The sequence below is a fragment of the Rhineura floridana genome, chromosome 13 (genome assembly GCF_030035675.1).
Source record: "Rhineura floridana isolate rRhiFlo1 chromosome 13, rRhiFlo1.hap2, whole genome shotgun sequence".
Classification (NCBI taxonomy): Eukaryota; Metazoa; Chordata; class Lepidosauria; order Squamata; family Rhineuridae; genus Rhineura; species Rhineura floridana.
In genome coordinates, this window is record NC_084492.1 from 21,065,321 (window position 1) to 21,090,520 (window position 25,200).

The window sequence follows — 25,200 nt, forward strand, 5'->3', positions numbered from 1 at the left end:
CACACCTCTTTACCCCGGCCTATGACACCTGAAAGAGAGATATTTTAAGGACCCACCCTATTCTTGAGACTGTAATTTGTTTTAAGCTGTTTTCAATATTGTATTTTAAATTGTTGTAACCTGCCCTGGGACCTTATGGTGAAGGGCAGATAATAAATTACAATACTCTGAGCTTTTGGGGTTCTGTATTGGTTTACCTGAACATGTGCAAATAAACAGATCACACACACACACACAAAATAGTTCTCCTGTGATAAATCCACAACATCCATATATAGGACCATGCCTCACAAGCAGTACAATGGAGGCTGGTCCATGTGGGCAAATGGAGCACTGCCCACCAACCTCAGTCCGCTCTCAGCCAACCCCATACCTATCTGCCTTCTTATTTACAACCAGTGTGTGGGGGGGGGGCTGTGATTCTGTCTTTCATTGGCTCTGGCGCCACCTACTGCTGGTCCCCCTTGCCTTCTGTCCCACCCGTCCCAATGGGCACCAGCCACCACTGAAGTTAGGCAACCACAACCCAGGTATGTACGTATAAGGTAGACCTGATCCATCTGGTGCATACACACCAGAGTGATCCTCTGCTGCTTTCCCAAAGAATTAAACTGTCCATTGCATTTGCTGTTTTCCCCAGCCCTCCTATTCCTACATCCTGAGTAGATCTGCAGTGTTACAGAACAAGCCCCTGAGGAGCTGGGAGTTGTATCACTGACGGAAATTGCCATTGCTGGCTCTGCTTCCTCTGCTCAGCACAGCTCAAAGCTCTGGACCTCTGCGCTGCAGCTGAAGCTATGGACATGTCTGCAGAGGAGGACGATTCCACCAGCCCGAAAGGTAATGGAAAATGTAGCTACAGGATCTCAGTGTCTGTACTGTTTTGTGGGGTAGGGTGGGGTTGGCTGAGGAGTACTTGACCCTTCCTGGGATGGGCGTTGGGTAAAGCATGTCTTCTAGCTATGTTGATTTCTTCTCCCTCCCTCTCTCTTTCTCCCATTTGAGAAAAGGACCTCCTTGTCCTTGTAATAGCCGGGGGGGGGGAGTTGATATCTCAGCACAAGTGGAGTGGATAAGGCTGTTTTTTAAAAAAGCTTGCATTAAGGAGGAAGATGTCAGGCAATTTTAGCCTAACCATCAGTATATGGGTGCCAGGCACTTTCCTCTTAAGAAAACACTTTTAAAAAGACAACTTTATCCATTTCACCTGTACTGGATCACATATACTGTGAGATGTCAGATATTTTTTCTAGAGATTGCACTCTTGGGGATCATGGAGGAAGGGAGTGGTCTCAGAGACAGCGACTTATATGTGGTAGTATCTGTCATTTCTGGAAAGAAATGAACTTGTCATGCAAGACCTGGAGAAGGGAAAGCAGAGATGGAGAAGTCTAACGTCTAGAAAAATCATAGCCAAAGTTTGAGTCTGGGGGAGCATGCCTGGGGTTCTGTGGCAGCAAGACAGGCACTAGCAGCTGGCTGTGTGGAAGAACTGCCCAGGGCCCTCAGGCTCTGGAGGGACCAGTGGACAAGGCCTTATTTTGGTCTGCCAGATCCGAAGTCAGTAAAGAGAACTCCTCAAATTGCACTCTCAGTAGTATAGTGACTAATTCAGAAGTGCAGGGTCCCTTCGTGATTGCCATGATTGCCCCTCACAGCTACGCCCCCTTTTCCACTTTTGATCGTCTTCCTTGCTCTGCATGTCATCTCTGAGTCCACACTCCGCTACAAGAGACATACCTAGGAGCAAATCAGCATGAAAGGGGAGGCTGTATGTTAGCTATTAAGAAGAATCTTCTCAGTGGCTGACTCACTGCCTTTCACTCGGATTGGCTCCAATCAACACAAAAGGACTCTTCTTAGTGGCTAACACGCTCACTTTTCATGATGATTGGTCTCTGGTTGGGACCCAAAAAAAGTAAGGGTCTATGACACACACACCCATGATCCTGGACAACTACACCCCTGTTAGTGTTGGAATTACAGTAATCGGGGACCTAGAGTCAGCAGGCCTCAGTAACATTCATGAAAAGGCTCTGTGAAAAGCTTCATCCTAACATCTCTGAGGAATTTTATTGCCAGTGTATTCTGTGAGAAGCACACAGCAGGCTGGCTGGGGAATTCTGGCTCGACTGTTTGATGGAAGAGGTCTGTTGTCTATCCTCACTTAAGAGCCATACAATAGTTGCTTAAAAACTTTACACTGTGGTGCTCAAACAGAGGATGCCTTCAAACTGAGGACTGTGCTCTGGCAGCCCTTCAAGTCAAGATGTGTCCTCTGAAAAGTAGGACACATGGCTACTCTAGTGCATGGAGTCATGCAGGGAGGTATTTGTCTACAGCACGGTAAGCCAACATGGTGTCTCCAGATGTTGTTGGACTCCAACTCCCATCAGCCCCAGCCAATAATCAGGGATGATGCGAGTTGGAGTCCAACATGATCTGGAAGGCACCATGTTGGTTACCCCTAGTTTGTGTAGGCCTCTTATCACAAGGTGAAGCCTGGTGTTGCCATACCTTCACTTCTCTGGCTGTACAGTGGTGGTGATGGTGAGTTTCTCCACATCAGCCTTCGCCAAAGTGATGCCCACCAGAGGTTTTGGATTCCAACTCCCAGCACAACTAATGGGATATGTATTTCAAAACTTCTGGAGAGTACAACGTTGGGGAAGGCTGACCTACATGAAAAGGAGAAGATTACAAATGTCCACTTACTCCCCACATGGATAGGCTCCAGACAGTAAGCTTTCAAGAAGCTGAAGTGCATCCCCAGTCATTTGAATTCAACTTTATTTATTTATCTATCTATTTAATGGTTTAGAAACCACTTCTAAACAAAGGGCAGTTTGCCCTGTTTCCAAGGCAGTGTGCAACAAAAATATTGTAACTGAGTTGTAGTCAGCTAAGTCTTACTCAGAGTAGACCCACTGAAATTAATTAACCTAAGTTAGTCACGACTATTAACTTCAATAGGTCTACTCTGAGTAGGACTAGAACAAAATACCATCCACGGCACAGAGCTACCCCCATGCATGCACAGCAAATCTTAAAGACATTAAATCACAAGATGCCATATAATGTACCATATAAAATGGCTGAGTCACTCCTCAGGGAAAGTCTTCTTTAAAAGTTTTCAACAGCTGCTTAAAAGCCAAAATCCTATCCGCTTGTCTAGTGTCACTTGGAAACTGATTACCTAAAGCTGAAGCTGCAACATTAAAGTCCTGGTTTCTAGTTGATGTTAGGCATATGTCTGGGGCATACAAAATAACAAAATAAAGTCTTGTCCACTGGTCCCTCCAGAGGGCCCTGGGCAGTTCTTCCACACAGCCAGCTGCTAATGCCTGCCTTGCTCTCACAAAACCCCAGGCACACTCCCCCAGACTCAAACTTTGGCTATGATTTTTCTAGACGTTAGACTTCTCCAACTCTGCTCTCCCTTCTCCAGGCCTTGCATGACAAGTTCATTTCTTTTCAGAAATGACAGGTACTACCACACAAAAGTCACTCTCTCTGAGATTGCTCCCTGAGAGACATCCCATCAGTGGAATATGACTGCAGGGGAGGCTAGGGATGGAAGAGAAATTAAATTCAGTTTGCATTTGAGGCCAAATTCTCACCCTCCAAAACAATATGAGAACAGAAACACAGCCATCCTTTCAAACTGGCACTTATTGGATTTTTACGCAGCATTTCTCCAACCAAGCAATGTTTACAAAAATGCATATATTAGGGGAAAGTGTGCACAAAATGACTATATTAGAGGAAATAACACACAAAAATGCATTATATTAGGACGAATTGCTTGCAAAAGGTGTGTACATTAGTCAAAACTACAGACAAAAAATGTTATTTTAAGGAGAAATTCACACTAAAATGCTGAAGAATGTTCAAGAGGATTTAAAAAAAACCTGCAAATTGCTGTAGAAATGTGGTGAAGCGAATTGAAGACTGGAAAAATGAGAAACAGAGAGAACCAAAACTGGCAGATGATGATGCCATCCCTAGTGGAGGCTTGCGCATTAGGGCAAGGGGGGCAGTGCCCCACCAAGTTCACTCTTCCCTCAGCCAGCCCCAACCTGCCTACCTCTTTACTTATAACCAGACACGAGAGGTTGAGCCTGGCTGTCAGCCTGCTCCTCCTAGTCTCTGTGTTGCCACTGTAGAATTCCCCACCTCCTGCCCTAGCAGTCCCAGGGGCACCAGCCTGCACTGCGCAATTGCCAGTCATGACTATAGGGGGGCAAGGCGGTCTCTCAGGTAACCTGACCCCAAGCTGTGTACGGTTTTAAACGTTAAAACCAAAACCTTGAACGGAGCTTGGGAGCATATTGGTAGCCTTATAATAACCCTTATGCCTAGTGTACATAGAACAGCTATTGTTTAGTAAGAAGTAATTAGCTATCACACACACCACCCACCCTTCTAACGCCCCTCACCCTCCTTCACTCTTGCCTTTGCATGCCCCCCCCTCCGGTCTTCACCAGAAGCTTTCCCTCTAACAAGATGTTGGTTACTTTGGTCCCCACCTCTCCTAGGCTATCCAGACCCCAGGCAGTCACATCCTGTTTCCTTCCTGCATTCCAGGGAAGCAGCTGGGGATGAAAGAGCAGTTCCTGTCTGGCAAAGACACACAGCTGAAATATGTGCTGGTTTCCCCCACCCCTGTCTTAGATCAAGAATGGCCAGAAGTGGAGAAGGCTGAAAAATTAGCAAGAGGAGCCGCCTTAAAATGGGCATCTGGAGTGTTTTACCGGCCAGACAAATTGGAGAGCCTTGGGGAGTATCGGATCCGGGAGATACAACGCAACAGTTCCATCCTATCCCGTATAAAGGTGGGTAGTTGTGGCACTGGTGCCCATTGGTACTGGTAGGGTGGAAGGCAAGGAGCCCAACATTAGGTGGAGTCAGAGCCAATGATAGGCAGAGACAACGAATTCTAGTTTTGTCCCAATCATCCTTCCTGCTGGGTTCTACAGTGGCAACACTGAGACCTAAGGCCACCCCCACATTATACATGTAAATCACTAAGATACTGCTTTAACAGTCATGGCTCCCCCAAAGCATCCTGGGAACTGTAATTGATTGAGGTTGCTGGGAGTTGTCAGGAGACCCCTATTCCCCTCACAGAGCTAAAATTTCTAGTGTGGTTTATCAATCTCTTTTACCAGGGACTGGGCCTAGCGGGAGAGGGTAAGCAAATGCACAGTGCCCACAGCAGTAAAGAAGAGGTGGGCCTGCCCAGTGACCCTCCAAAACCTGGATCCAGCCCTAGCAGAGCCAACCCAGATGCTCAGGGAGATATTTCAGGAAGTGGAGACTGATACATTGGGGCAAAAGGAACACCACCCCACCAACCTCAGTCTGCTGTCAGCAAGCTGCTGCCAGCCAGCCTGCCTCCCTGCTCACCTGCCTTCTTACTTAAAACCAGTTCAGAGAATGGCACAGCATGTCAGCTGTCTCCTCCTTGTGCCACATCCACACTATGCATTATAAGCAGTATCATACCAGGTATGGTTTTCCCCAAAGAATCCTGGGAACTGTAATTTGTTAAGGGTGCTGAGAGTTGTTAGGAAACCGCCTATTCCTCTCACCAAGCTACAGTTCCCAGAGTTCCTTGGGAAGAGGGATTGATTGTTAAACCACTCTGAGAACTGTAGCTCTGTGAGGGGAATAGGGGTTTCCTAACAACTTTCAGCACCCTTAACAAACTACAGTTCCCAGGATTCTTTGGGAGAAGTCATTACTGTTTAAAGTGGTATGATACTGCTTTAAATCTTCAACACAAACTACTGGTCTATGTTACAGGGTTGTTGTTATGGTTATTAGGATGAGTTCATGTGAAGAGCTTTAAACACTCAAAAAGCACTATGTAATTGGAGGGTGTTGTTGCTACATTCTTTCAGAAAGGCAGTATCATTTGCTGATGCTGCCTGGAGATTTTTGCCTGTAGGCCAAGAGAATAGTCTGCAGACACAGATAAAATAATCCCTTTGTCGCTTTGCCCTTCCTACTGTTAGTTACATCTGCTGGTGCCTCCCATCTGCCTAAGCATTGCTGCAGGCAAGACCGAGGCTGCAATCCAATGCACACTTTCCTGGGAGTAAGTCCCATTGCACTCAGTGGAGCTTGCTTCTGAGAAGACATGTACTGGATTACAGCCCTAGATTGTTTCTCTCATTGCCTTTTCTGATCCAATGCCCAAATGTAACTTGAGTAAGCCCATAGCCAGAAATGGTCCAAGGCATTATGGAGGGGGATGGAAGGGAAAATGTGTTGGTGGTGATAGGGACTTTCATAATTCAGTGTGAGAGGAGCTTCATGAGTCAGTAGAAATGGGAGAGTGTGCATGTGTGTTAATACATTAAAACAGTCTAGTATATTTAAAGTGATGGGTTGTACAGTTCTGTGTTGCAATTATTCAAAACGATGCCTCATTGAGTCCAGTGGGGTTACCCACTAAGAGGGGAGACGAAAAACATACCCAGCCAGGAAATACAAACACAGGGTAAAAGCAGCAGATATGAACATGAGAAAATAAGAAGAGCTCTGCTGGATCAGGCCAGCATCCTGTTCTCACAGTGGCCAGCCAGATGCCCATGGGAAGACTGCAAGCAGGACCTGAGAGCCACAGCACTCTCCTCCATCCCCATTCACCCCTTGTGATTTCCAGCAACTGGCATTCATAAGCATCTTGCCTCCATGCAATACGGTGACGTGCTCACACCATTCCTAAAAACATTGCCAATGACCCCTAATCAGGGATTGTGCCAGGGACGACGCACATCTGGAGGAAGCTAATGAACTCAGGCCAACGGGACATATCCTCCCAGCACACCCACTTGCATCACAATAGCAACAAACCACCACCAAAGCACCACCGATCCATTAGCCCCAGTGGCACAGCCAGCAATGGCCCTGCTACTGCCAGTCCCCGGTCATTCCTACAGGCAAGGATTCAAATCCCCTTGTGCTACTCACACACATACACCATTTTGGAGCTCAACGCACACCAAGGAAAGGAAGGAGAGCATCACAGCATTTACATGGCTCCCTGGGCAAGGGGAGCCTGCATAGGGCACACACACACACAGGTCTCTGGGGACCAAGGTTCCACCCAAGGAGGGAAAGCCACTTTTGCCAAGCAGCCAAGGGAAGTGGGCAGGGCATGCAACAAGGGCAGTCACAAACACATGCTAGCAGCAGCAGCCTCTAGGCCTAGGCATAGCATCAGAAAGCAGCAAACAGGAGTTTGAGCCCCACCAAGCAAGGGGAAGGGGGCAACATGCTGTCACTCTTGCATACCTGGCCAAAACCAAACACGCAATGTCAGGCCAAACTCAAATGCACACTGTAAGCTCCACTGGTCACTTTCATCGCCACAGCAACAGAAAGGGCAGTCAGGTCCCTGCTCTGGCTCTCAGCACCAAATCACAGATGCCGGGAGTATTCTGCCAGCATATATGGGATGTGCCACTGGCACAGAAGAGCTTCTGCCAAATCCCGTGGCGCTTCTGCTAGAAGATCTCAACTACAGGATTGTGTCCTTGATTCAGGGATAGCCAAGGTGGTGCCCTCCAGATGTTGTGGGGCTACAACTCCCATCATCCCTTGTGGCATCGCCCAAGAGAAGCAACCCCTCCTCTCAGTGGGCAGGTTGGCATATACAGGGAGAAGCATGCCTTCAAGTATTAATGTAACCTGATCTTTAAGTCCCACTGATTTAAATGGCTATAGTTGTGAATTTAATTGAATAAGGTTTTTGGAGATCCAGAAACTAGCCTCTCACATAGGAAGCTGCCTCATATTAAATCAGACCGTTGACCCGTCTAGCTCAGTATTGTCTATGCCAAGGGTTTTTTTCTCCCACAGACCACTTGAAAATTGCCACTTAATGGTTTTCCTGCTTGTTCTAGCCATTTTAACACACTGTGCTCGATGCTGTTTGATTTTTAATTGTATTATTTTTGTTGCTTCTTTTATATTTCTTGTATTGTACTGAATTCCACTTGTAATACCATAAAAATATGAGAAAAGAAGCAATAAGAGTGCAATTGAAAATCAATATGAATATTTAATGCAGACATGCCACGGGCCACCTGAATGAAGTTCGCAGATCACTGGTGGTCCATGGACCGCAGCTTGGGAACCCCTGGTCTACACTGCCTGGCAGTGGCTCTGCAAGGCTTCAGGCATGGGACTCTCCCAGCCTTACCTGGAGATGCCAGGGATTGCACTTGGGACTTTCTGCATGCAAAGCAGATGCTCTGCCACTGAGCTGTGGCCCTTCGCCATGCCTGTGTCATTACACCACTGTACCCCTTGTTTCTCTCTGTCCCTTCCCTAGTCCACAGTACAGTCCTACCTGGAGGGCATGAGCATGGGCCTGGAGCAGCTACATTCAGCTGCTGCAGATGTCCAAGATGTGCGTCAAGCCCTGGGAGGTGTGTGCCAGTCCTTGGCATCCAGCGCCGACTCTTTTCAGAGCCTACAGCGACTACGAGATGTGGCCGTGGAACATGCCCAACTGGGTTCGGTTGTCCAGACATTGCCCCAGCTTTTCTCAGGTGAGCCCCAATTGGTAAGACGTGTTATTTATTATTATTATTATATTCACTTATTATATTTGTACTGACAACCCACCCTTCACCAGATGGTCCCAGGGCAGGTTACAAAAATATCACAGTTGGAATGAGTACACCGTATAAACTAAGATCATCAAATAAAAACCACAAAAACAACCAGAATATCAGAATTACAAAACCGCAGCACTCAACCAAATGCCCAGGTACCAAAGTGCTTCTTGACCAATTGTCAAAGAGCATACAGTGATGGCACACAAAACGCACCTCTCAGACAGAAGGTCATTCCACCACATGGGGGCCACTACAGAGAAGGCCCTCTCACGTGCCGCTGGCCCTTGAAGCACAGAAGGTGGTGGCATTACCATTAGGGCATCCACAACAGATCTTAGCTCCCAGGTTGGTCGATATGGGACAAGGTGCTCCTTCAGATATTTGGAGGCCAAGTGGCTTAGAGCTTTATATGTCTTATGTTAACTCTTTAACTTGTAGTCTTGTTACTGCAAGCATGAATTCAGAAGACAGTTCTGCAGCCACTTTACAGCAGACTTCCTTATGCAATGAAGCTTTAACATATGCAGAAGCAGTGGGACAACCTATATGCCAAGACCAAAAAGCAAGCAGTTATCTAAAATCAGCAGTTACATAACTGTTCTGTTATATTTTGTAATATAACAAATTATTTCAATGTGTTATAAAGATGTGAAAGCTGATGAAAATTAAACTGATAATGAAAATGTTAAAGATTTTGGGCTGTATCCAGCTAACTTTTACTCAGAGTAAGTCCCATTGAAATTAATAGGCCTAAATTAATCAGGACTATTAATTTCAGTGGGTTTACTCAGAGTAAAAGTTAGTTGGGCTTCCAGTTGGCCACTGTGAGAACAGGATGCTGGACTAGATGGGCCATTGGCCTGATCCAGCAGGCTCTTCTTATGTTCTTAACCTATTGATATTTATTTAATGAAGCCTTGAGACTATTTTACAATAGAAGTGGGGGAACGGCTGTCTGAATCACCTTCCAGAGATCAAGACTAATAGTTGCTGGGCTTATCTTATTGTTTAGATCTGAGTTTTCTGTTTCATAGATGATGTTTCATTGTTTACATTTTTATCCCACTTTTTCTTCAAGAAGCTGAAGGTAGTGGTCATGGTTCTTCTTCCTCCACCTTTTTTGTCATCTCAACAACACTGTGAGGTAGACTAAGTCGAGAAATAATGGCTAGCCCAAGATCATTACTGGAGAATTGTTGGCTGAGTGGAAATTTGAACCTGGGTCTTCCCAGTCCCAGGCCAATACTCTAACCCAGGGATGGGGAATCTTTTTCTAGCTAAGGGCTATATTACCCCAGTTAGAATGCTATCAGGTGTCACATCCTAGTAGTGGTCTAAGCCAGACCCATACAGAATCACACATCCTTAACAAACACACAGTCACACATAGATCACAAATCACAAAGCTATTTCCCACAGAAACACAGTGAAATATTTGATTCTTAGACATTATATTCCTTTCCCCTTCCACTTTCTTCATAGACTTTTGAATAAAGTTTGGGGGGGGGAAGAAGCTCTCCAATGCCCTTTACCTGCCCTAACTGTGCAAAAAGCAAAAAGAACTCTGTAATTCCAGCAGAAGAATGCAAATCTAGTCAATGCACAGCTGAACTGTAAGCCCTGTTTTGCAGCTATTCAAAGCCTCAAACTTCTAAATGCCATTGCATCCTAAAAACTACACACACACAATTGCAAAATACATGGGACAACCTTATGCATAGTTGCCTGGAACGTATCTACCTCTCTGCTAAGACATTTTCTCCTCTGGCTTAATCTTCTTGCAGCAGATCAGCTTGTGGAGGAAGGAGCTGCAGTTGCAAATTTTGCACAGAACTCTTTCCCTGCTCATCTACCCCTTACACATACTGAACAGCTGATGGCCAGGAGGGAACTCAGAGAGGGCCATCTGGCTGCCCCTGGGCTGAGGGTTCCTCATCTCTGCTCTAACCGCTGCATCACACTGCCTTTCCTTCCCCTCTCTTCCTCAGGTTTTGGGGAGAAGGGCCGTAGCTCAGCAGTAGAACATCTGCTTTGCATGCAGAAGCCCTCTAGGTTCAATCCCCAGTTGAATCCCCAGTGGTAGGGCTGGGAGTGACCTCGATCTGAAGACTCTGGAGAGCGGCTGCCAGTCAGTTTAGACAATACAGAGCTAGATGGGCCAATGGTCTGATTCAGGAAAAGGCAGCTTCTTACGTTGTGAAGCCCTGAACTTCTTCTCCCTCTCCCCTTTCCTCTTTCCTGCACAGTACAGAAAGTCCTTTCCGAGACCTTTGATCTCCTGCAGAGCCAACATCTCCTGGACGCCCACGTGGGGCTCATGGACCTAGAGTGCTTGCGGGATGATATTCTCTTCCAGCTGCATCACCACAACCTGCTCAGTCCCTCCCACCTGGCCAGTGTAGAGTCTTTATTTGGGGGCCTCTTGGCACTGAACGATGCCCTCGCCCAGCACCTGTGGCACATTGTGGCTAACGGCACAAGGCTGGTGTCTGAAGACCCATCCCTCTTTGTCTCCACCCTGCGCATTATCGAGCGGGAGGAGGGGATTGATGCTGCCCTGCTGCTGAGATCTCAGCCTCCGCATGGCTTTCTCCCGCCAGGGCGCCCAAAGTGCTGGAGGCAGAAGTTCTTCCAGGTTGCACAGGACACCATAGTTGCTGCCCACTTCCAGGCTGTGCCGAGCAATGGCCAAGGGCAGCATCTCGCTCAGCACTTGGCATCCTTGCAGAGCAGCATCCTAGCCGAACTGGGCATTGTGAAAGATCTTATGGTGCAGTGCTGCCCACCTCACTACAACATCCTTGCAGCTTTTGCTGCCATGTATCGTCAAGGCCTTGCCAAACACCTGCGTCACATCCTCACTTTGGAGCTGGAGAAGCAGGAGATCTTTGCTCTCCTCCAGTGGGCACTCCATGTCTATCCAAGGTGAGTGCCTCCCCCGCCATCTGGTTCATAGGGGAGGGGCTTGTTGATTTTTAGAAAAATAGGTGCTTATGGGGCTTACATTTGCCTAGCAGCCATAACTCTGGCTTGGGAACCTTGTCACATGTCCCAGATTGTGTGGGTTAGCTGTGGGGAACGTCCTCTGAATGCAGAAGATGAAAGAAACTTAGGGTCCCTCCAGATTAGGGATGTGCCAGAATTCAGCCCAATTCGTATTTGGTGCCAAAAATTTGCTTATTCGCTATCGTTACGTATTGGATTTTTATGTAATGGTTTTCCATGGTTATTTTTGGAAATGGATTAAAAAAACTCTGGTCTAAAATACTGATATTAATATTGATATTTTTATCAACATTACTTTTGAAAATATCAATATTTTCTGAGGAGGGAAGATGCATTAATAAAAACAGCAGCTTGCAGACAAAGAATAAACTCGAATCAATACCACCCTGTTAGATCAATGGAATGCTTTCAGACTGGTACCGGTCAGCAGATCCCATCCATACTTTTATTGTGCATTCATGATGATTTGTGCTCATGATGCTATCGGGCCAGTCACATACAATCTCGCTTTCAATACTATTTACCCTGAAAGGTTTTGGGTCGGTCACACTGCTTCATTTCCAATCAGTACATAGCCCTTAACTTCTTGCTGAAATCCCAAAACTCTTTATGCCACAAATGTTATACCACAAATATTTGTTTTTGTCCCCCTTTTGTTGTACTATAGCCCCTGCAGACAGCAGTAATGTGGTAGCATTGGGGAAGCATTGCAGAACACACTAAAGCAGAATAAACCCACTATTAGTGCACTAGTATTGTGTCAAGAACATGTTTCAGACTACACCAGGAATAAAACACTAGTCTGGAGGGGCCCTTAGGCCACATCCACACCATACATTTAAAGCACATTTACAGTAGGGCCCCGCTTTACGGTGCTTCGCTAATACAGCGGTCTCATTCAGACGCAATTAGACTAAAGCCCCACTGATACGGCACTTGTTCCGCTTTTACAGTGGTTTTCGGGCATCACACGCCATTCTATTCAATGAGTTCCGCTTTACAGTGGTTTTCACTTTACAGCGGGGGTCCGGAATGTAACCCGCCGTATGAGTGGGGCCCTGCTGTATACCGCTTTCACAATTATGGTTTCTTTCCCCAGGGAATATTGGGAACTGTGGTTTGTTAAAGGTCTGATAACAACTCTCTGCACCCTTAACAAGCTACAGTTCCCAGGATTCTTTGGGAGAAGAAGCCATGACTGTTAAAGTGGTCTATAAGAGTGCTTCAAAAGGATAGTGTGGTTGTGATCTATGTGGCTCCAGAAGGAAAGGAATGGGTGGAAATTGCAGGGAAGCAGATTTTAGCTAAACGTTTAGAGAAACTTTGTAACGGCAAGAGCTATTTAATGATGGAACAGATTGGCTTGGGAGGTGTTGGGCTCTCTGGAGATGTTTAAGCAGAGGCTGGATGATCACAGGTCAGGGAAGCTATTGTTGCATCCTGCACTGCAGATCCTGCATTGAGAAGGGGTTAGAATGGATGACCTCCAAGGTCCCTTCCAATTTAATGATACTATTCCAGCCTTGCAAATAAACCCACCAAAGTTACTACTCTGCCATGGGCTAGCAAAGGAGGAGCAGAGAACGTCATCCTTCTTGCAGCAGTTCACTGCACTTCTGTGCTGGGTGTAGAGGAAGGATGGGGCACTCCCTCTGCCAAGCTGCTCACTCATCTGGATCCAATTTCTTCTCACCTATGGCTACCAGGCAAGGGCTTAAATGCAAAGTTGTACTATTATGTGGTTTATTTGCCTGTTCCAGAGATCAGACCCGGCACCAAAGACGTAGGTAGCTCTAGAGCAGGGGTGAAAAGCCTGTGGCCTGCCTGATACTGCTGGACTACAGTTCCCATCATCCCTGACCACTGCTGGCCACACTGTCTGGAGCTGATGAGAACTGAAGTCCACCGACTTCTGGAGGGCCACAGCCTCCCCACCTCTGCTCTACAGCTCATCTTGGTCTGACTGATTGTTGCACAAGGCACAGCAACGCAGCTGAGGGCATCTCTGCATCAGGACCCTGCATTTCAGGAAAACTGGGCTGCATTATCCCTTATTCAATCTGGCGCAGGTGAATACTCCAAATATGCACATATATGCTTTGGGTGTACTGAGCAGCCTGGCATATCATAGGAGACAGTTGAAAATCTGTGTACCTTTTGCTCCTGACCCTTCCTGTTGTTCTGAAGCTCTGAAATGATGACCCACCCAAGCCTTCTCCCTGAAGTGGATGTGACAACCTTGGGACCTCTGCTTTCTGTGGATACAGTAGACTACCTGGAGGAGACTTATGTAGGGAAAGTACAGGTGAGTGGGAGGCCTGGGATCAAGATTCTGGGGATTAAAATGACCATAGACATTGAATCATCTGCATGTTTGGACTTGCTGGTTAGCCTAGCAACCTTGCTTCTAAAGAGTGCTAACTAGAAGTTCTCCAAGTTTTGGGCAGAGGTTTTTTTTCTACCAGTGTCCTTTTCAGCTAAAATACGACGGACTGAATTTGGAACCTCCTGCATGCAAGACACGTGTGTGTGTGCGCAGTGCACATGTGCTTGTCTGGATGGAGAATAGAGAGCTGTGTGTGAGAGAGTGTGGGCAGAAACACACTCACTTTTCTGCTGGCTCTTTCTTCTGAAAACGTAGGCACGTGATGCTAGTCAAACTCTGCCCCTTTTTACTGTTAAACCTGGTTGGGAGCAGCTTGAGTGGGTTTTTTTAAAAAGAACATTCAGCTTCAAAGAGATTTCAGAACTGATTGGCAGATGAACCCATTCCCCCTCCAGGTCTGCCTAATGGAAACACTTTGATCTGGTGACCAGTGTGTTCACAGCCATAGTGTAGGAAGTAGGAAGGTAATCTTCTATATTTTTTGTTCTGCCTATTGCTTCCTGCCCTGCCCACTGGTATGCGGCCCTCAGAAGGTTGTCCAGAAGATAATGTGGCCCGGGGAGGGGGGAAGAAGGTTCCTCATCCCATGTGTTTTAAAATTTTTTTTAATAATGTATTTCAGAGTTTGTAACCCACCCTGGGACCTGTTAGTGAAGGGCAGCCAAATAATAATAATCCCTGCTATATGCCATCACCTTTTGCCCTTCTAGGCCACCATAGGTGAGTGGATGCAGAACATGCTGGAGATGGAGTTTAAAGAGTGGTTCAGCGAAGAGGAGCCAGAATCAGACTATCAAGGCTGCTTCCAGACCAGCCTTCCAATGATTGTCATGAAGGTCAGGAGGAGTCGGGTGGGAGATGAGAGCCCATGCACTGCGGGGAAGCCTACCTGATTTCTACGCAGCATATCCTATTGGCTGCAGAAGTAAAGCCGTGAGTTTGATCCCCACTCCCCCAATTGCTTTCCTCTCCTTTTTTTTGCCTGCCCCAGATGCTGGATGAAAACATCCAAGTGGCATCCCTCATCTCCGATACCCTCCAGCAGAAGGTGCACAGCATGGCTCTGGGCGAGCTGGAGGCTTTTCTGGGCAGGTCAGTTCTCCCTCCACCTCTACACGCTGCAAACTCATAGTGGGGATTGAGAGGCATGATAGGGCTGCCCAGCACAACATAGCTCAGTGGTGGGCCATAGCTCAGCGGCAGAGCACCTGCTTTGCAAGCAAAAGGTCCAAGGTTCAATCCCCAACATCTGCAGGTAGGGCTGGGAGACTGCCTGACCCCTTGGAGCGCTGCTGCCTGTCAGGCCACATCTACACTATACATTTAAAGCAGTTTCATTCCACTGTAAACACTCATGGCTTCCTCCAAAGAATCCTGGTAACTGTAGTTTAAGAGTGCTGAAAGTTGTTAGACTCCTGTTCCCCCAACAGAGCTACAATTTCCAGGTGGGTTTAATAATCAATGCTTCTTCCCAGCAGACTCTGAGAATTTTAGCTCTGTGAAGGGAGTAGGGGTCTCCTAATAATTCTCAGGACCCTTTACAAACTGCACATCCCAGGATTCTTTGGGAGAAGCCATGACAGTTATAATGGTATTCTGCTTGCCGCCCTGGGCTCCTACTGGGAGGAAGGGCATGATGATGATGATGATAATGCTTTAAATATATAGTGTAGATATGGTCTCATTGTTGACAAGTGTTGACATACTGAGCTAGATGGTCTAAGGCAGCTCCCTGTGACCCTTGGCCCTTAACATTAGTTCAGCAGGAAAAGGACCTTCAAGCCCAGGCCAAGGAGACAGTGTAATTACCAGCTGGCTGGTTCTTAAGGTGTGATCACTCCTGCAAGGATCCTGCCTTTATTTCCCCACTTCTTTTCTTGGACATGTAGAGGCTCATCTCCCTTAACCTGCCCCGACTGATGCTGCATTTTTTCACACAGAAATCCCATAGTGGGCTTGAAACCAGGTATGTTCAGATGATATCTGCACCATCAGAACACCCCTGCTGGATCGGACCGAAAACCTATCTAGTCTAGCATCTTGCTTCGCATTGTTCTATGGGGATCCTACAAACAGGACATAAGCATCATAGTCCTCTCCTACTGCTGTTCCCCAGTAACTGGTATTCAAGGCATAAGGTTGCCTCCTGACTTGTCAATATTACGCAGGGAGTAATTCAAGCCCATTGCTATGCCTTATGTGATTATCTCTATTGCGGTGGCTATTGCATGTAAACCAGCCGGGTTTTCTTTGTTTTTGATATGCTGGCCTAATAGGCTGAACGGTGTTATGCATAGCTGAGCTTAAGCTGCATCAACCATGTGTTCACTTCAGCAGCCCTTCAGCTCATAACTTGAAGCCCTGTTTACCCAGGCATCACTAAGTCTGCTTACTGGCAGCCTTGCAACAACAAAGAAAAAGGGGAATTGGATTGCAAGCTGGTGCCGATGCAGCCAGACGATCGTGCACAGAACTCTGCACTGTTCCACTCACAAAACACTGTGGGGCTACTGGGTGTGCAATATGCCTTGACAACCATTGTGCTTCTCTGCAGCCTATATGAAGACCTGGTAGGATTTGGCAAGGCACATCAACGAGAGCCTACGGTATGCAAGTGCTACGTGCCTTACTTGCTGTCAACCCTCAACAACTGCCTGGCTCTCAGGTATTCCCAATGCCTGTGATTGATTCCTCCTCTATGCTACCTGCATCTGGATCCCTCTTGCTAGCAGGCTCCCACAAGCTCACTTCCTACCTGTTACTCTTCTCTCCGCTGGCAGAACCTCTGTCTCATCCCTGTGTGCAGACAAAACATCATCCTTGGAGCCCAGCAAGACATCATTATCCCTTAACGTTGCCCTGGAGAAAACCCAGAAGAAGGCTTGTCAGCTGTTACTGGAAGAGCTGCTGGCAGATCTGCAGGTACTCAGTCCTGCTGGGAAAGCCAAGGGCAGAGTTGGGGAACTTCACGTCCGGGAGCTGAATGTGGCCCTCCAGCCCTTTCAGTCTGGCCCTCAGAACTTGCCACACCCCTCACCAGCCCTGCTTCACACCCCAAGTGTTTTTACCTGGCTGTAATGTGTCTTTGAATTCTGACATCCTTGCTTGTCTGGATGAAAGATAGGGAGGGTTGTGTGAGTGTGTGTAGAAACCAGTCTAATGTACAAAGATAAAATTTACATTCATTACTCTGTCCACTTGTGCTTCTGCACTCACCCACCACTAGCTTGTGGCCCTCGGGAGCTTTCGCAGAAGGGAATGTGGCCCTCTAGAACAGAATGTTTATTGAGTATTCACCCTGATTTCTTTGCAGAGAGGTTAAATGATGTTGTGTCAAAGTAAGTGTTCCCCCAGTCAACTATAATGGCACATTATACCTAAATTTGTCAATATGTGGTTGAATTCCACCTGAAAATAGTGACCATCTGGAAGTGCCCTACTAGCTTGAAGAGGTCTTTTTAAGGCAATGTGTAGGTGTATGGCTTTGTGTATATCTTTTTTTGAGCTTATAACAGTGTGTAGTATTTGCAATGGAGCCCTATGCCATTTTATATAAGGTTTGTCTGTATTTTTATTGTTGCTTTGTAAGGCACTGAGCTTTCTTCTAGAAGATTGTGTGTGTGTGTGTGTGTGTGTGTGTGTGTGTGTGTGTGTGAGAGAGAGAGAGAGAGAGAGAGAGAGAGAGAGAGAGAGAGAGAGAGAGAGAGAGAGAGAGGGAGAGGGAGAGGGAGAGGGAGAGAGAGAGAGAGGAGAGAGGGAGAGAGGGAGAGGGAGAGGGAGAGAGAGGGAGAGAGAGGGAGAGGGAGAGAGAGGGAGAGGGAGGGAGAGGGAGAGGGAGAGGGAGAGAGAGAGAGAGATTTTTAAAACAAATTGGTAAATACCTTGTTTTGTCCCAGCCTCTGTATGTTCAGCTGCCCTCCCGTCAATGGCTGTCTGGTGAATCTCAACTGCTGAGCGGCATATGCGAGGTGGTAGACAAGCACGTGAAAATCTTCTGCAGAACTCACCGACCGATCAGGATGGTAAAATCCTCCCACAACTGGGGGCTGATGGCAGTGGGAAGAATCTGTGCATAGCTGGCTGGCTAACTTCAGGGAGTAGGGTCCCCCTCTTAATGATTGCCTCTAGCTAGATTCTAGAGGTGGGGAATCTGTATCCCAAGGTTCACATGCAGCCTTGGGTCTAATTTCAAGTGGGGGGGGGGAGCCTGGCGAAAGAGAGAGGATGGTGGGAGGGGAATGGTAGGGGAGCCAAAACTGATGGACCAACAGAAAGTGAGGGGAAGCGATCAGAGATGCAACAGAGAGGAAAGGTAAAATGTACATTAATTGCTCCCACCACTGGCATGTGGCCCCAGGAAGGTTGCCAGAAGAGAATAGGGACAAAACTAGCATGAGTTGTCTCTGTCTGTCATTGGCTTTGACTCCACCTACAGTTGGTCTTCCTGCCTTCTGCTCCACCAGCCTCAATAGGCACCAGCCACTTCCACAGGGGACGGACACACACACATTTTTGCCTTTTGTCTCAGTGCAGCTCCCATTAACTGGAATGACCAAGGCAAATTTTTCTCCCTTGATGTCCAGCACCTCCTGTCAGAGACTGAGCACTTGGTCATGAGCCAGTACGTGAGGGCTCTCTTGCAGAAAAGGCTAGTGTGCCGGAATGCGAAAGAAAGGAGCCAGATGGCCAGACAGATGTTGCAAGATGCCTCTCAGCTGAAGGAGCTCTTCTGCAGCCTGGTGAGACAAAGAGACAGCTAACAGCTATCAGCTCTTCCCAGGCACATTCCAGGGATGGGGCTGGCAGGTGCTGGTGAGGAAAGGGAGACTGATTTTGCTAGCCAAGTAGCCATGTCAGGGGGCACATGCCCATGTGATTTCTTGGTTCAGTGGTGTATTCCTTAATCATGCTCCTTTTAAAATGGGGTTAGATGTGGCATGGGGAAATATTACAGCAACTCCATACATTGGGTTGTACAGATTGCTCCACATAAGTTGAGCGCTGCTGGATCAAGCCAGTGGCCCATCTAGTCAATCATCCTGATCTTACAGTGGCCAATCAGATGCCCATGGAAAGCCTAAAAGCAGGACCTGAGCGCAACAGTGCTCTCCCTGCTTGTGATTCCTAGCAACTGGTATTTGGAGGCATACAGGAGCTACTGTCAGCAGTCCTAGCAGTCAGGGGACCTGTATAGACTGAATGGGGTGGGGAGCAAAAATCACATGTGCACCCAGTAGGGATGGACAGAACAGTTTATCTCCAGTCTGTGTCAGTTTCACACGGGTTCATTCATTAGTTAGTTTTTTTTTTCTATTTCCACATCAATCTGCTATTTATTTGTTTTTAAACCACGTTTTTGTATGTATTTTACCCTACAAGTTTTTGTATACATTTTGGTACATTGTTTGAGCTGAGAACTACATTGCAACATTTTAAGAGATGCAAAAACTAAAAGATAATAGTGTTCTTATCCTGGTATTAATCCGAGAAGTACACATCAGATTAGTTCACTTAAAAAGTGGACTGAACAAAATTCCCAAGCATCCCTAAGCCATCTAGTTACACCACTTCAAGTTTTCAAATAACCCTGTGTAGATTTTTCCTGAGGCAGAACTATTGGAAGAGCAATATAAACACAGGAGCATGGCAACCAATAATACCAGCTAAAGTTGCTTACTCCTGAGGAATCTTTGCATTTCAGTACCTGCATGATGATACAGAGGCATCTGGCAATCACCCTTTTGGTCAGGAGGTGTCAATCCAAGCAAGCAAGATGGGTTGAGGTTGCAGAGTAAGCAACAGAGCAGAACACCTGGCTGTGGAGCTGGCTCTGCTAACAGTTACTAGTTGATCTGTAGTTGAACTCCAAGGATTCTGTGGAAGGGTAGTTTAGCAATGGCTCAGCTGCTCCCAGCCTGACTTCAGAACTAATCCAGACTCTTCCTTTCTGCAAGGGATGTGCAATAGAGGATTTTATTTATTTATTATTTTATTTATATCCCACCCTTTCACCCAGTAGGAGCCCAAGGCAGCAAAAAAAGCACTAAAAACACTTTAAAACATCATAAAAGCAAACTTTAAAATACTTTAAAACAAAACATATTTAAAAACCTTTCTAAAAAAGCTTTTAAAACATCTTTTTTAAAAAGAAAAAGGTTTAAAAACATATCAAAAAGCAATTCCAACACAGACGCAGACTGGGAAAAGGTCTCAACTTAAAAGGCTTGTTGAAAGAGGAAGGTCCTCAGTAGGCGCTGAAAAGATAACAGAGATGGCCCCTGTCTAATATTTAAGGGGAGAGAATTCCAAAGGGTAGGTGCCACTATACTAAAGGTCCGTTTCCTATGTTGTGCAAAACATACCTCCTGATAAGATGGTATCTGCAGGAGGCCCTCACCTGCAGAGTGCAGTGATCGACTGGGTATATAAGGGATAAGACGGTTCTTCAGGTATCTTGGTCCCAAGCTGCATAGGGCTTTCTACACTAGAACTAGAATCTTGAACTTAGCCCGGTAACTAATAGGCACCTGTGCAATTCTTTCAGCAGTGGGGTGACATGCTGACGATACCCTGCCCCAGTGAGCAGTCTCGCTGCCACATTTTGCACCAGCTGCAGCTTCCGGACCAACCTCAAGGGTAGCCCCATATAGAGCACATTACAGTAATCCAGCTCAGAGGTTACCAGCGCATGGACAACAGTGGTCAGGCTATCCCGGTCCAGAAACAGCCGCAGCTGTCTGGAGGATTGAAATGAACCCAGCAGGTGATGCTATATTAAAATGAGCTGCCTTCCTCCATGAGGATAGACTGCATTCATAGAACCATAGAGGAGTGGGTCTTGTAGGCCATCTCATCCAGCTCCCCTTCCGCCATCTCAGTCCAGAAAACCCAGAGCTAGAGCATTCCTATCCTCCAGTGAAGGAGAGCCCACCACCTCCCTAGTTAATTGGACCCACCATCAAAACTGGTCCCACCATTAAGATGTTTTTCATAATGTTCAGCCAGAATCTACCCTCTTGTAACTAAAGCCTATTACATCTAGCCAATCAGATTCATGAGATGGGAAACATCTAGGATGGAATTAGCTTTCTACTAATTATTCTGCATTGCTTTTTAAGGCTTCCAAACATCCCAAAAGGGAGTTTTGTCTTTACCCTCAAGCTCATGAGGCTAAACGTTTATGCTAGGTCCCAATGCCTCGCTTAGAAGCATTAAGCCAGGAGTGGGGAACCTGTGGCCCTCTAGATGTTGTTAGATTCCAACTCCCATTAGCCACAGCAAGCATGGCCAATGGCCAGGGATGATGGGAGTTGAAACTCAGCAACATTTGGAGGACCATAGGTTCCCCATCCCTGCATTAGGCTTTGATGTTTCAAATAATATGTATTTATTTATTATAATAAATAAATTTGTGTTAAATAAATAGGTTTTTATTTATTTATTGAATTTGTTTTATATTTCAAGAAATCTCTAAGCAATTTATATAGATCAACAAAAATCAATACAGAAAAATACAGATTCTGCATTCAGTTCAACTGCAAGTCGTAGTAGTAATATTATTATTATAATAAGCCCCATTTTAAGTAATAATTAAGCAATTCTCTCTACACAACAGGCATAAGTATATAAGAAACATAAATAAAAAACAAAAATGCATCATATAGAGCACAACAAATATATCAAGATACAGCACAACATACCATGCAATGTAATTACAATATATATCTAAAAAGTGTCCTCGCATGTAATAATACAAATAAAGAACTGAGGCCGCATACATGCCATACATTTAAAGCACATCATTCTCCCCAAAACTTTCTAGGAAAGTTTGTTAAGAGTGCTGGGAATTGTAGTTATGTGAAGGGTAAACTACAATTCCCAGGATTCTTTGGGGGAAATAATGTGTTTTAAATGTATGAGATGTTTGCAGCCACAGTCACTCAACAATTATAACTCTCACTGCACCCATGACATCATTCCACCCACTCTTTTTTCATGGCATGGTATTGTCCGAACTGTCTCCTGCTTCCTTTCCCAGGGCCTGGAGGAGAATGAGCAGACTCTCCAAGTGATTGCTGATCTGCAGGAGCTCATCAGCCTCAAGGACCCCTCCATGCTGAGCCTGGAGGTCCTGGGATTTGTGACAAAATATCCTGATATCAGGTAGGGCACCCAAAGCGACTAGAGCTTCCCATCTTGCACCAAAACGTCCCCTTCTAGATTTTGCATTTTGCCCCTAAACTGGAAGCACAGGAAGTGCAACACAGAGAGAAGCATTGCCTTTTTCCGCCACTGTGATAGCTGAAATCCTTTTGACGTAAGATGCCAAAAGTACTGGCCACGTGCCACACACAGCTCTGTTCTCCAGCAGCTCACCGTTGCTCCTGGGGTGGTTGCCTCACTTTTGCTAATGGTAGGGCCAGCTCTGGCTGGCAGCAGGAGACCAAGGGAGATGTCCCACGTTTTCTCTCTGTTGTTTCTCCAGCGAAGACCACGTTTCCATGCTCCTCGACTTGCGTGGCGACGCCTCTAAAGAAATCCGCAACAATGTGCTGGAGATCATGGTGCAGAATCCTCAAGTGCTGCCTGAGAATTATGAGCCTGTGTTTAGCAACATCTTGGTTCCTGCTCCAGAGCCGCCCTTCTGTCTTGGGAAGTCCAAGTGTGCCTGACATATCCAAAGATGCTGCTAGCAGAACACCAGGTTGGCCATCTCTGCAGTTTGCCAGGATTGCAGCTGGTGACCTTCAGCAAAGTGGAGCTTGAGAGGGGGCGGCCTCTTGTTGTTTTTGGCATTCCAGTGATCCAAAACATATTGAGCTATTTTTGTGTGTGTCTGTGTACAGTGAGGTGGGGGGACTAAAGTGAGTTCGGTGTTGTGCACTCTCTTGCATTCAGTCACACGCACTCTCTATATTCTATGTAAGTCTGTACACAAGAGAGGTAGGTGCCAACCATCCAGATAGTGGCAGTGGTGGCTCTATGTCAGTGAGACAGTGGTATCCGCTCTGGGTTTTCGTCTGAACTTTCAAGGGGCTGTTTAAGATGCTCAACCACTGCCCCACTGACATGGAGCCACCAGCCACCACTGCATCTAGGCATCAGTTGGACTTGCTGCAATGGTTGTAGCATTTGGGGCAGGGGTTGGGGAACCTATGGCCTTCCAGGTGTTGCTGGACCACAACTCCCATAATCCCTCACCATTGCCCATCTTGAGGGGGGCTGATAGGAGATGAACAACATCTGGAGGGACACAGGTTCCCCACCCCTAATTTAAGGTGTCAAATGTACGCTCAAAGTAAGCTGAGTATTGAGCACTCTGTCCCCCATTCACAGCCATAAGTGCCATATGCAGTCTCTATATTCTAAATAAGACTGTACACAGGAGTGGCTGCCTACCATCCAGGCATCAGTTGGACTTGCTACAATGGTTGTGTCATTTAGGATGTATGTTCAAATGACACCCACCTCAAAAAAAACACCACTCTTACAAATTCTACATAGTATTCTACATGTAACACTTCTGCAGACCAACAAATGCAGTGGAGCACAAACCTTGTAGCATTTAGGGGGGGAAACCAAAGAGGCCTGTCAAATGGCACCAAAGTTAGCTTTACCCTCTACCCCTCAAAAGAGCATTGCTTATTACATTTGCAGGCAGGATAACGTTCTGTTTTGCTTGAATGATCGCTATTATACAAACTATGGAGCATGACAACAATGTGTTTCTTGGTTAACACTTAAGAGCCAAAGAAGGATGCTCGCTAGATGTGTAGCATGCAACTTATACACCTTGTTTTTCCTGAATTGCGGGCACGTGGGGAGGAGCAACTGTTACACACAGTATACAGATAGGGGAAGCTTACCTCTGCCCTCCCTGAGGCTATTGGAACCAGCCACCCCTGTGCATCTAGGACCCCAGTCAAGGAGGGTTCCAATCATGCTGGGGAGGGAAGAGATGAGCCACTCCTGTTTGCATCCCTGTAGGGATGGGGGAGAAATTCAATTCAGTTTGCATTTAAAGACGAACCAACCTAATCTGCCTCTTCCAAAATAATATGAAGTCCGAAACACAGCCATCCTTCAAAATTTGCCCTTGTCTGAATTTTGCAATGCAGTTCTCCAGCCAAGTAATATGTACAAAAGTGCAAATGCTAGGTAAAGTGTTCAAAGAAATAAATATACTAGTGAAAATAACATACAAAAAAGTATTATATTACGGGAAATTTCTTTGCAAAAATGTGTGTATTAGGCAAATCTGCATACAAACATGTACATATTAGGAGAAATTTACACAAAAATGCTGATGAATTTTCATGAGAACTTTTTCTTTTTAATGCAAACTGATGTGGAAATGTGGAGAACTGAACTTAAGACTGGAAAAATGAGAAACATTAGGAGAAATTGCTTGTAGAACTTGGACGTTAGTAAAAAATACATACAAAACGTGCTTATTAGGATAAATTTGCACTAAAATGCTGAAGAATTTTCATGAGGATTATTTTTAACATTGCAGATTGCTGCAGAAATATGGAGAACTGATTGGAAAAATGAAAAACTGAGAGAACCAAAATTGGCAGCTCCTCCCATACCCTTATTGTTGCTAGCCTTGATGTCTGCCCTGAAGACCCTAAGCCAGCCTTTCCCAACTAGTGGGCCAGCAGATGTTGCTGGACTACAACTCCCATCAGCCCCAGCATTCCTGACCATTGGCCATGCTTGCTGGGGCTGATGGGAGTTGTAGTCCAGCAACATCTGCTGGCTCACTAGTTGGGAAAGGCTGCCCTAACCTAACCTGCTGCCCTCAGGTACAGAGGAGGACAACTCCTCGCCAGTGTTGGAGTAAGATTCAACTGCCAGGCTGCTGAGATTCCATATGGGATGTGGTGGGGACATCATCTTGTTCTTCACTTCAGACACCACAATGTCTTAGGCCGGCCTTGTACTCCCAGTTGACTCAGTTGCTTGGTAAAGTACACAGCCCTTTCTCAAAGCTAACCAGCCTGAATGGGCCTAGAAGGGATCTGACCTTTCCATCATGAGGGAACTTCCAGTGTTGCCACATTTGTACATTTTTCTGAGGGGGAGAAATGTCGAAAGAGCAAACTTTTCTGGTGACACCTGAAATTCCACATCTTCCTAATTAAGGCATAGGTGGGAAACTTTTGGCCC

The 25,200-nt window shown here is 46.2% G+C and overlaps 2 protein-coding genes across 2 annotated transcripts in view; one reads left to right on the plus strand and one right to left on the minus strand.

The window, feature by feature from the left end:
- The first annotated feature begins 762 nt into the window (after window positions 1-762).
- On the plus strand, window positions 763-24,231 carry EXOC3L1 (exocyst complex component 3 like 1). The gene is made up of 13 exons (XM_061594067.1): window positions 763-840; window positions 4,675-4,835; window positions 8,348-8,567; window positions 10,883-11,561; window positions 13,830-13,947; window positions 14,739-14,864; window positions 15,020-15,120; window positions 16,583-16,693; window positions 16,809-16,950; window positions 17,925-18,050; window positions 18,612-18,767; window positions 22,067-22,191; window positions 22,514-24,231. Exons 1-13 carry the CDS (start codon window positions 798-800, stop codon window positions 22,698-22,700), a joined length of 2,295 nt encoding a protein of 764 aa, XP_061450051.1. The 5' UTR covers window positions 763-797; the 3' UTR covers window positions 22,701-24,231.
- The window catches only part of PSKH1 (protein serine kinase H1), a 75,328-nt gene continuing 69,651 nt past the window's right edge, over window positions 19,524-25,200 (minus strand). The window contains exon 3 of the mRNA XM_061594071.1: window positions 19,524-19,975. Coding sequence (XP_061450055.1) covers window positions 19,862-19,975 — 114 coding nt within the window. The 3' untranslated portion in view covers window positions 19,524-19,861. The remainder of the gene's footprint in view (window positions 19,976-25,200) is intronic.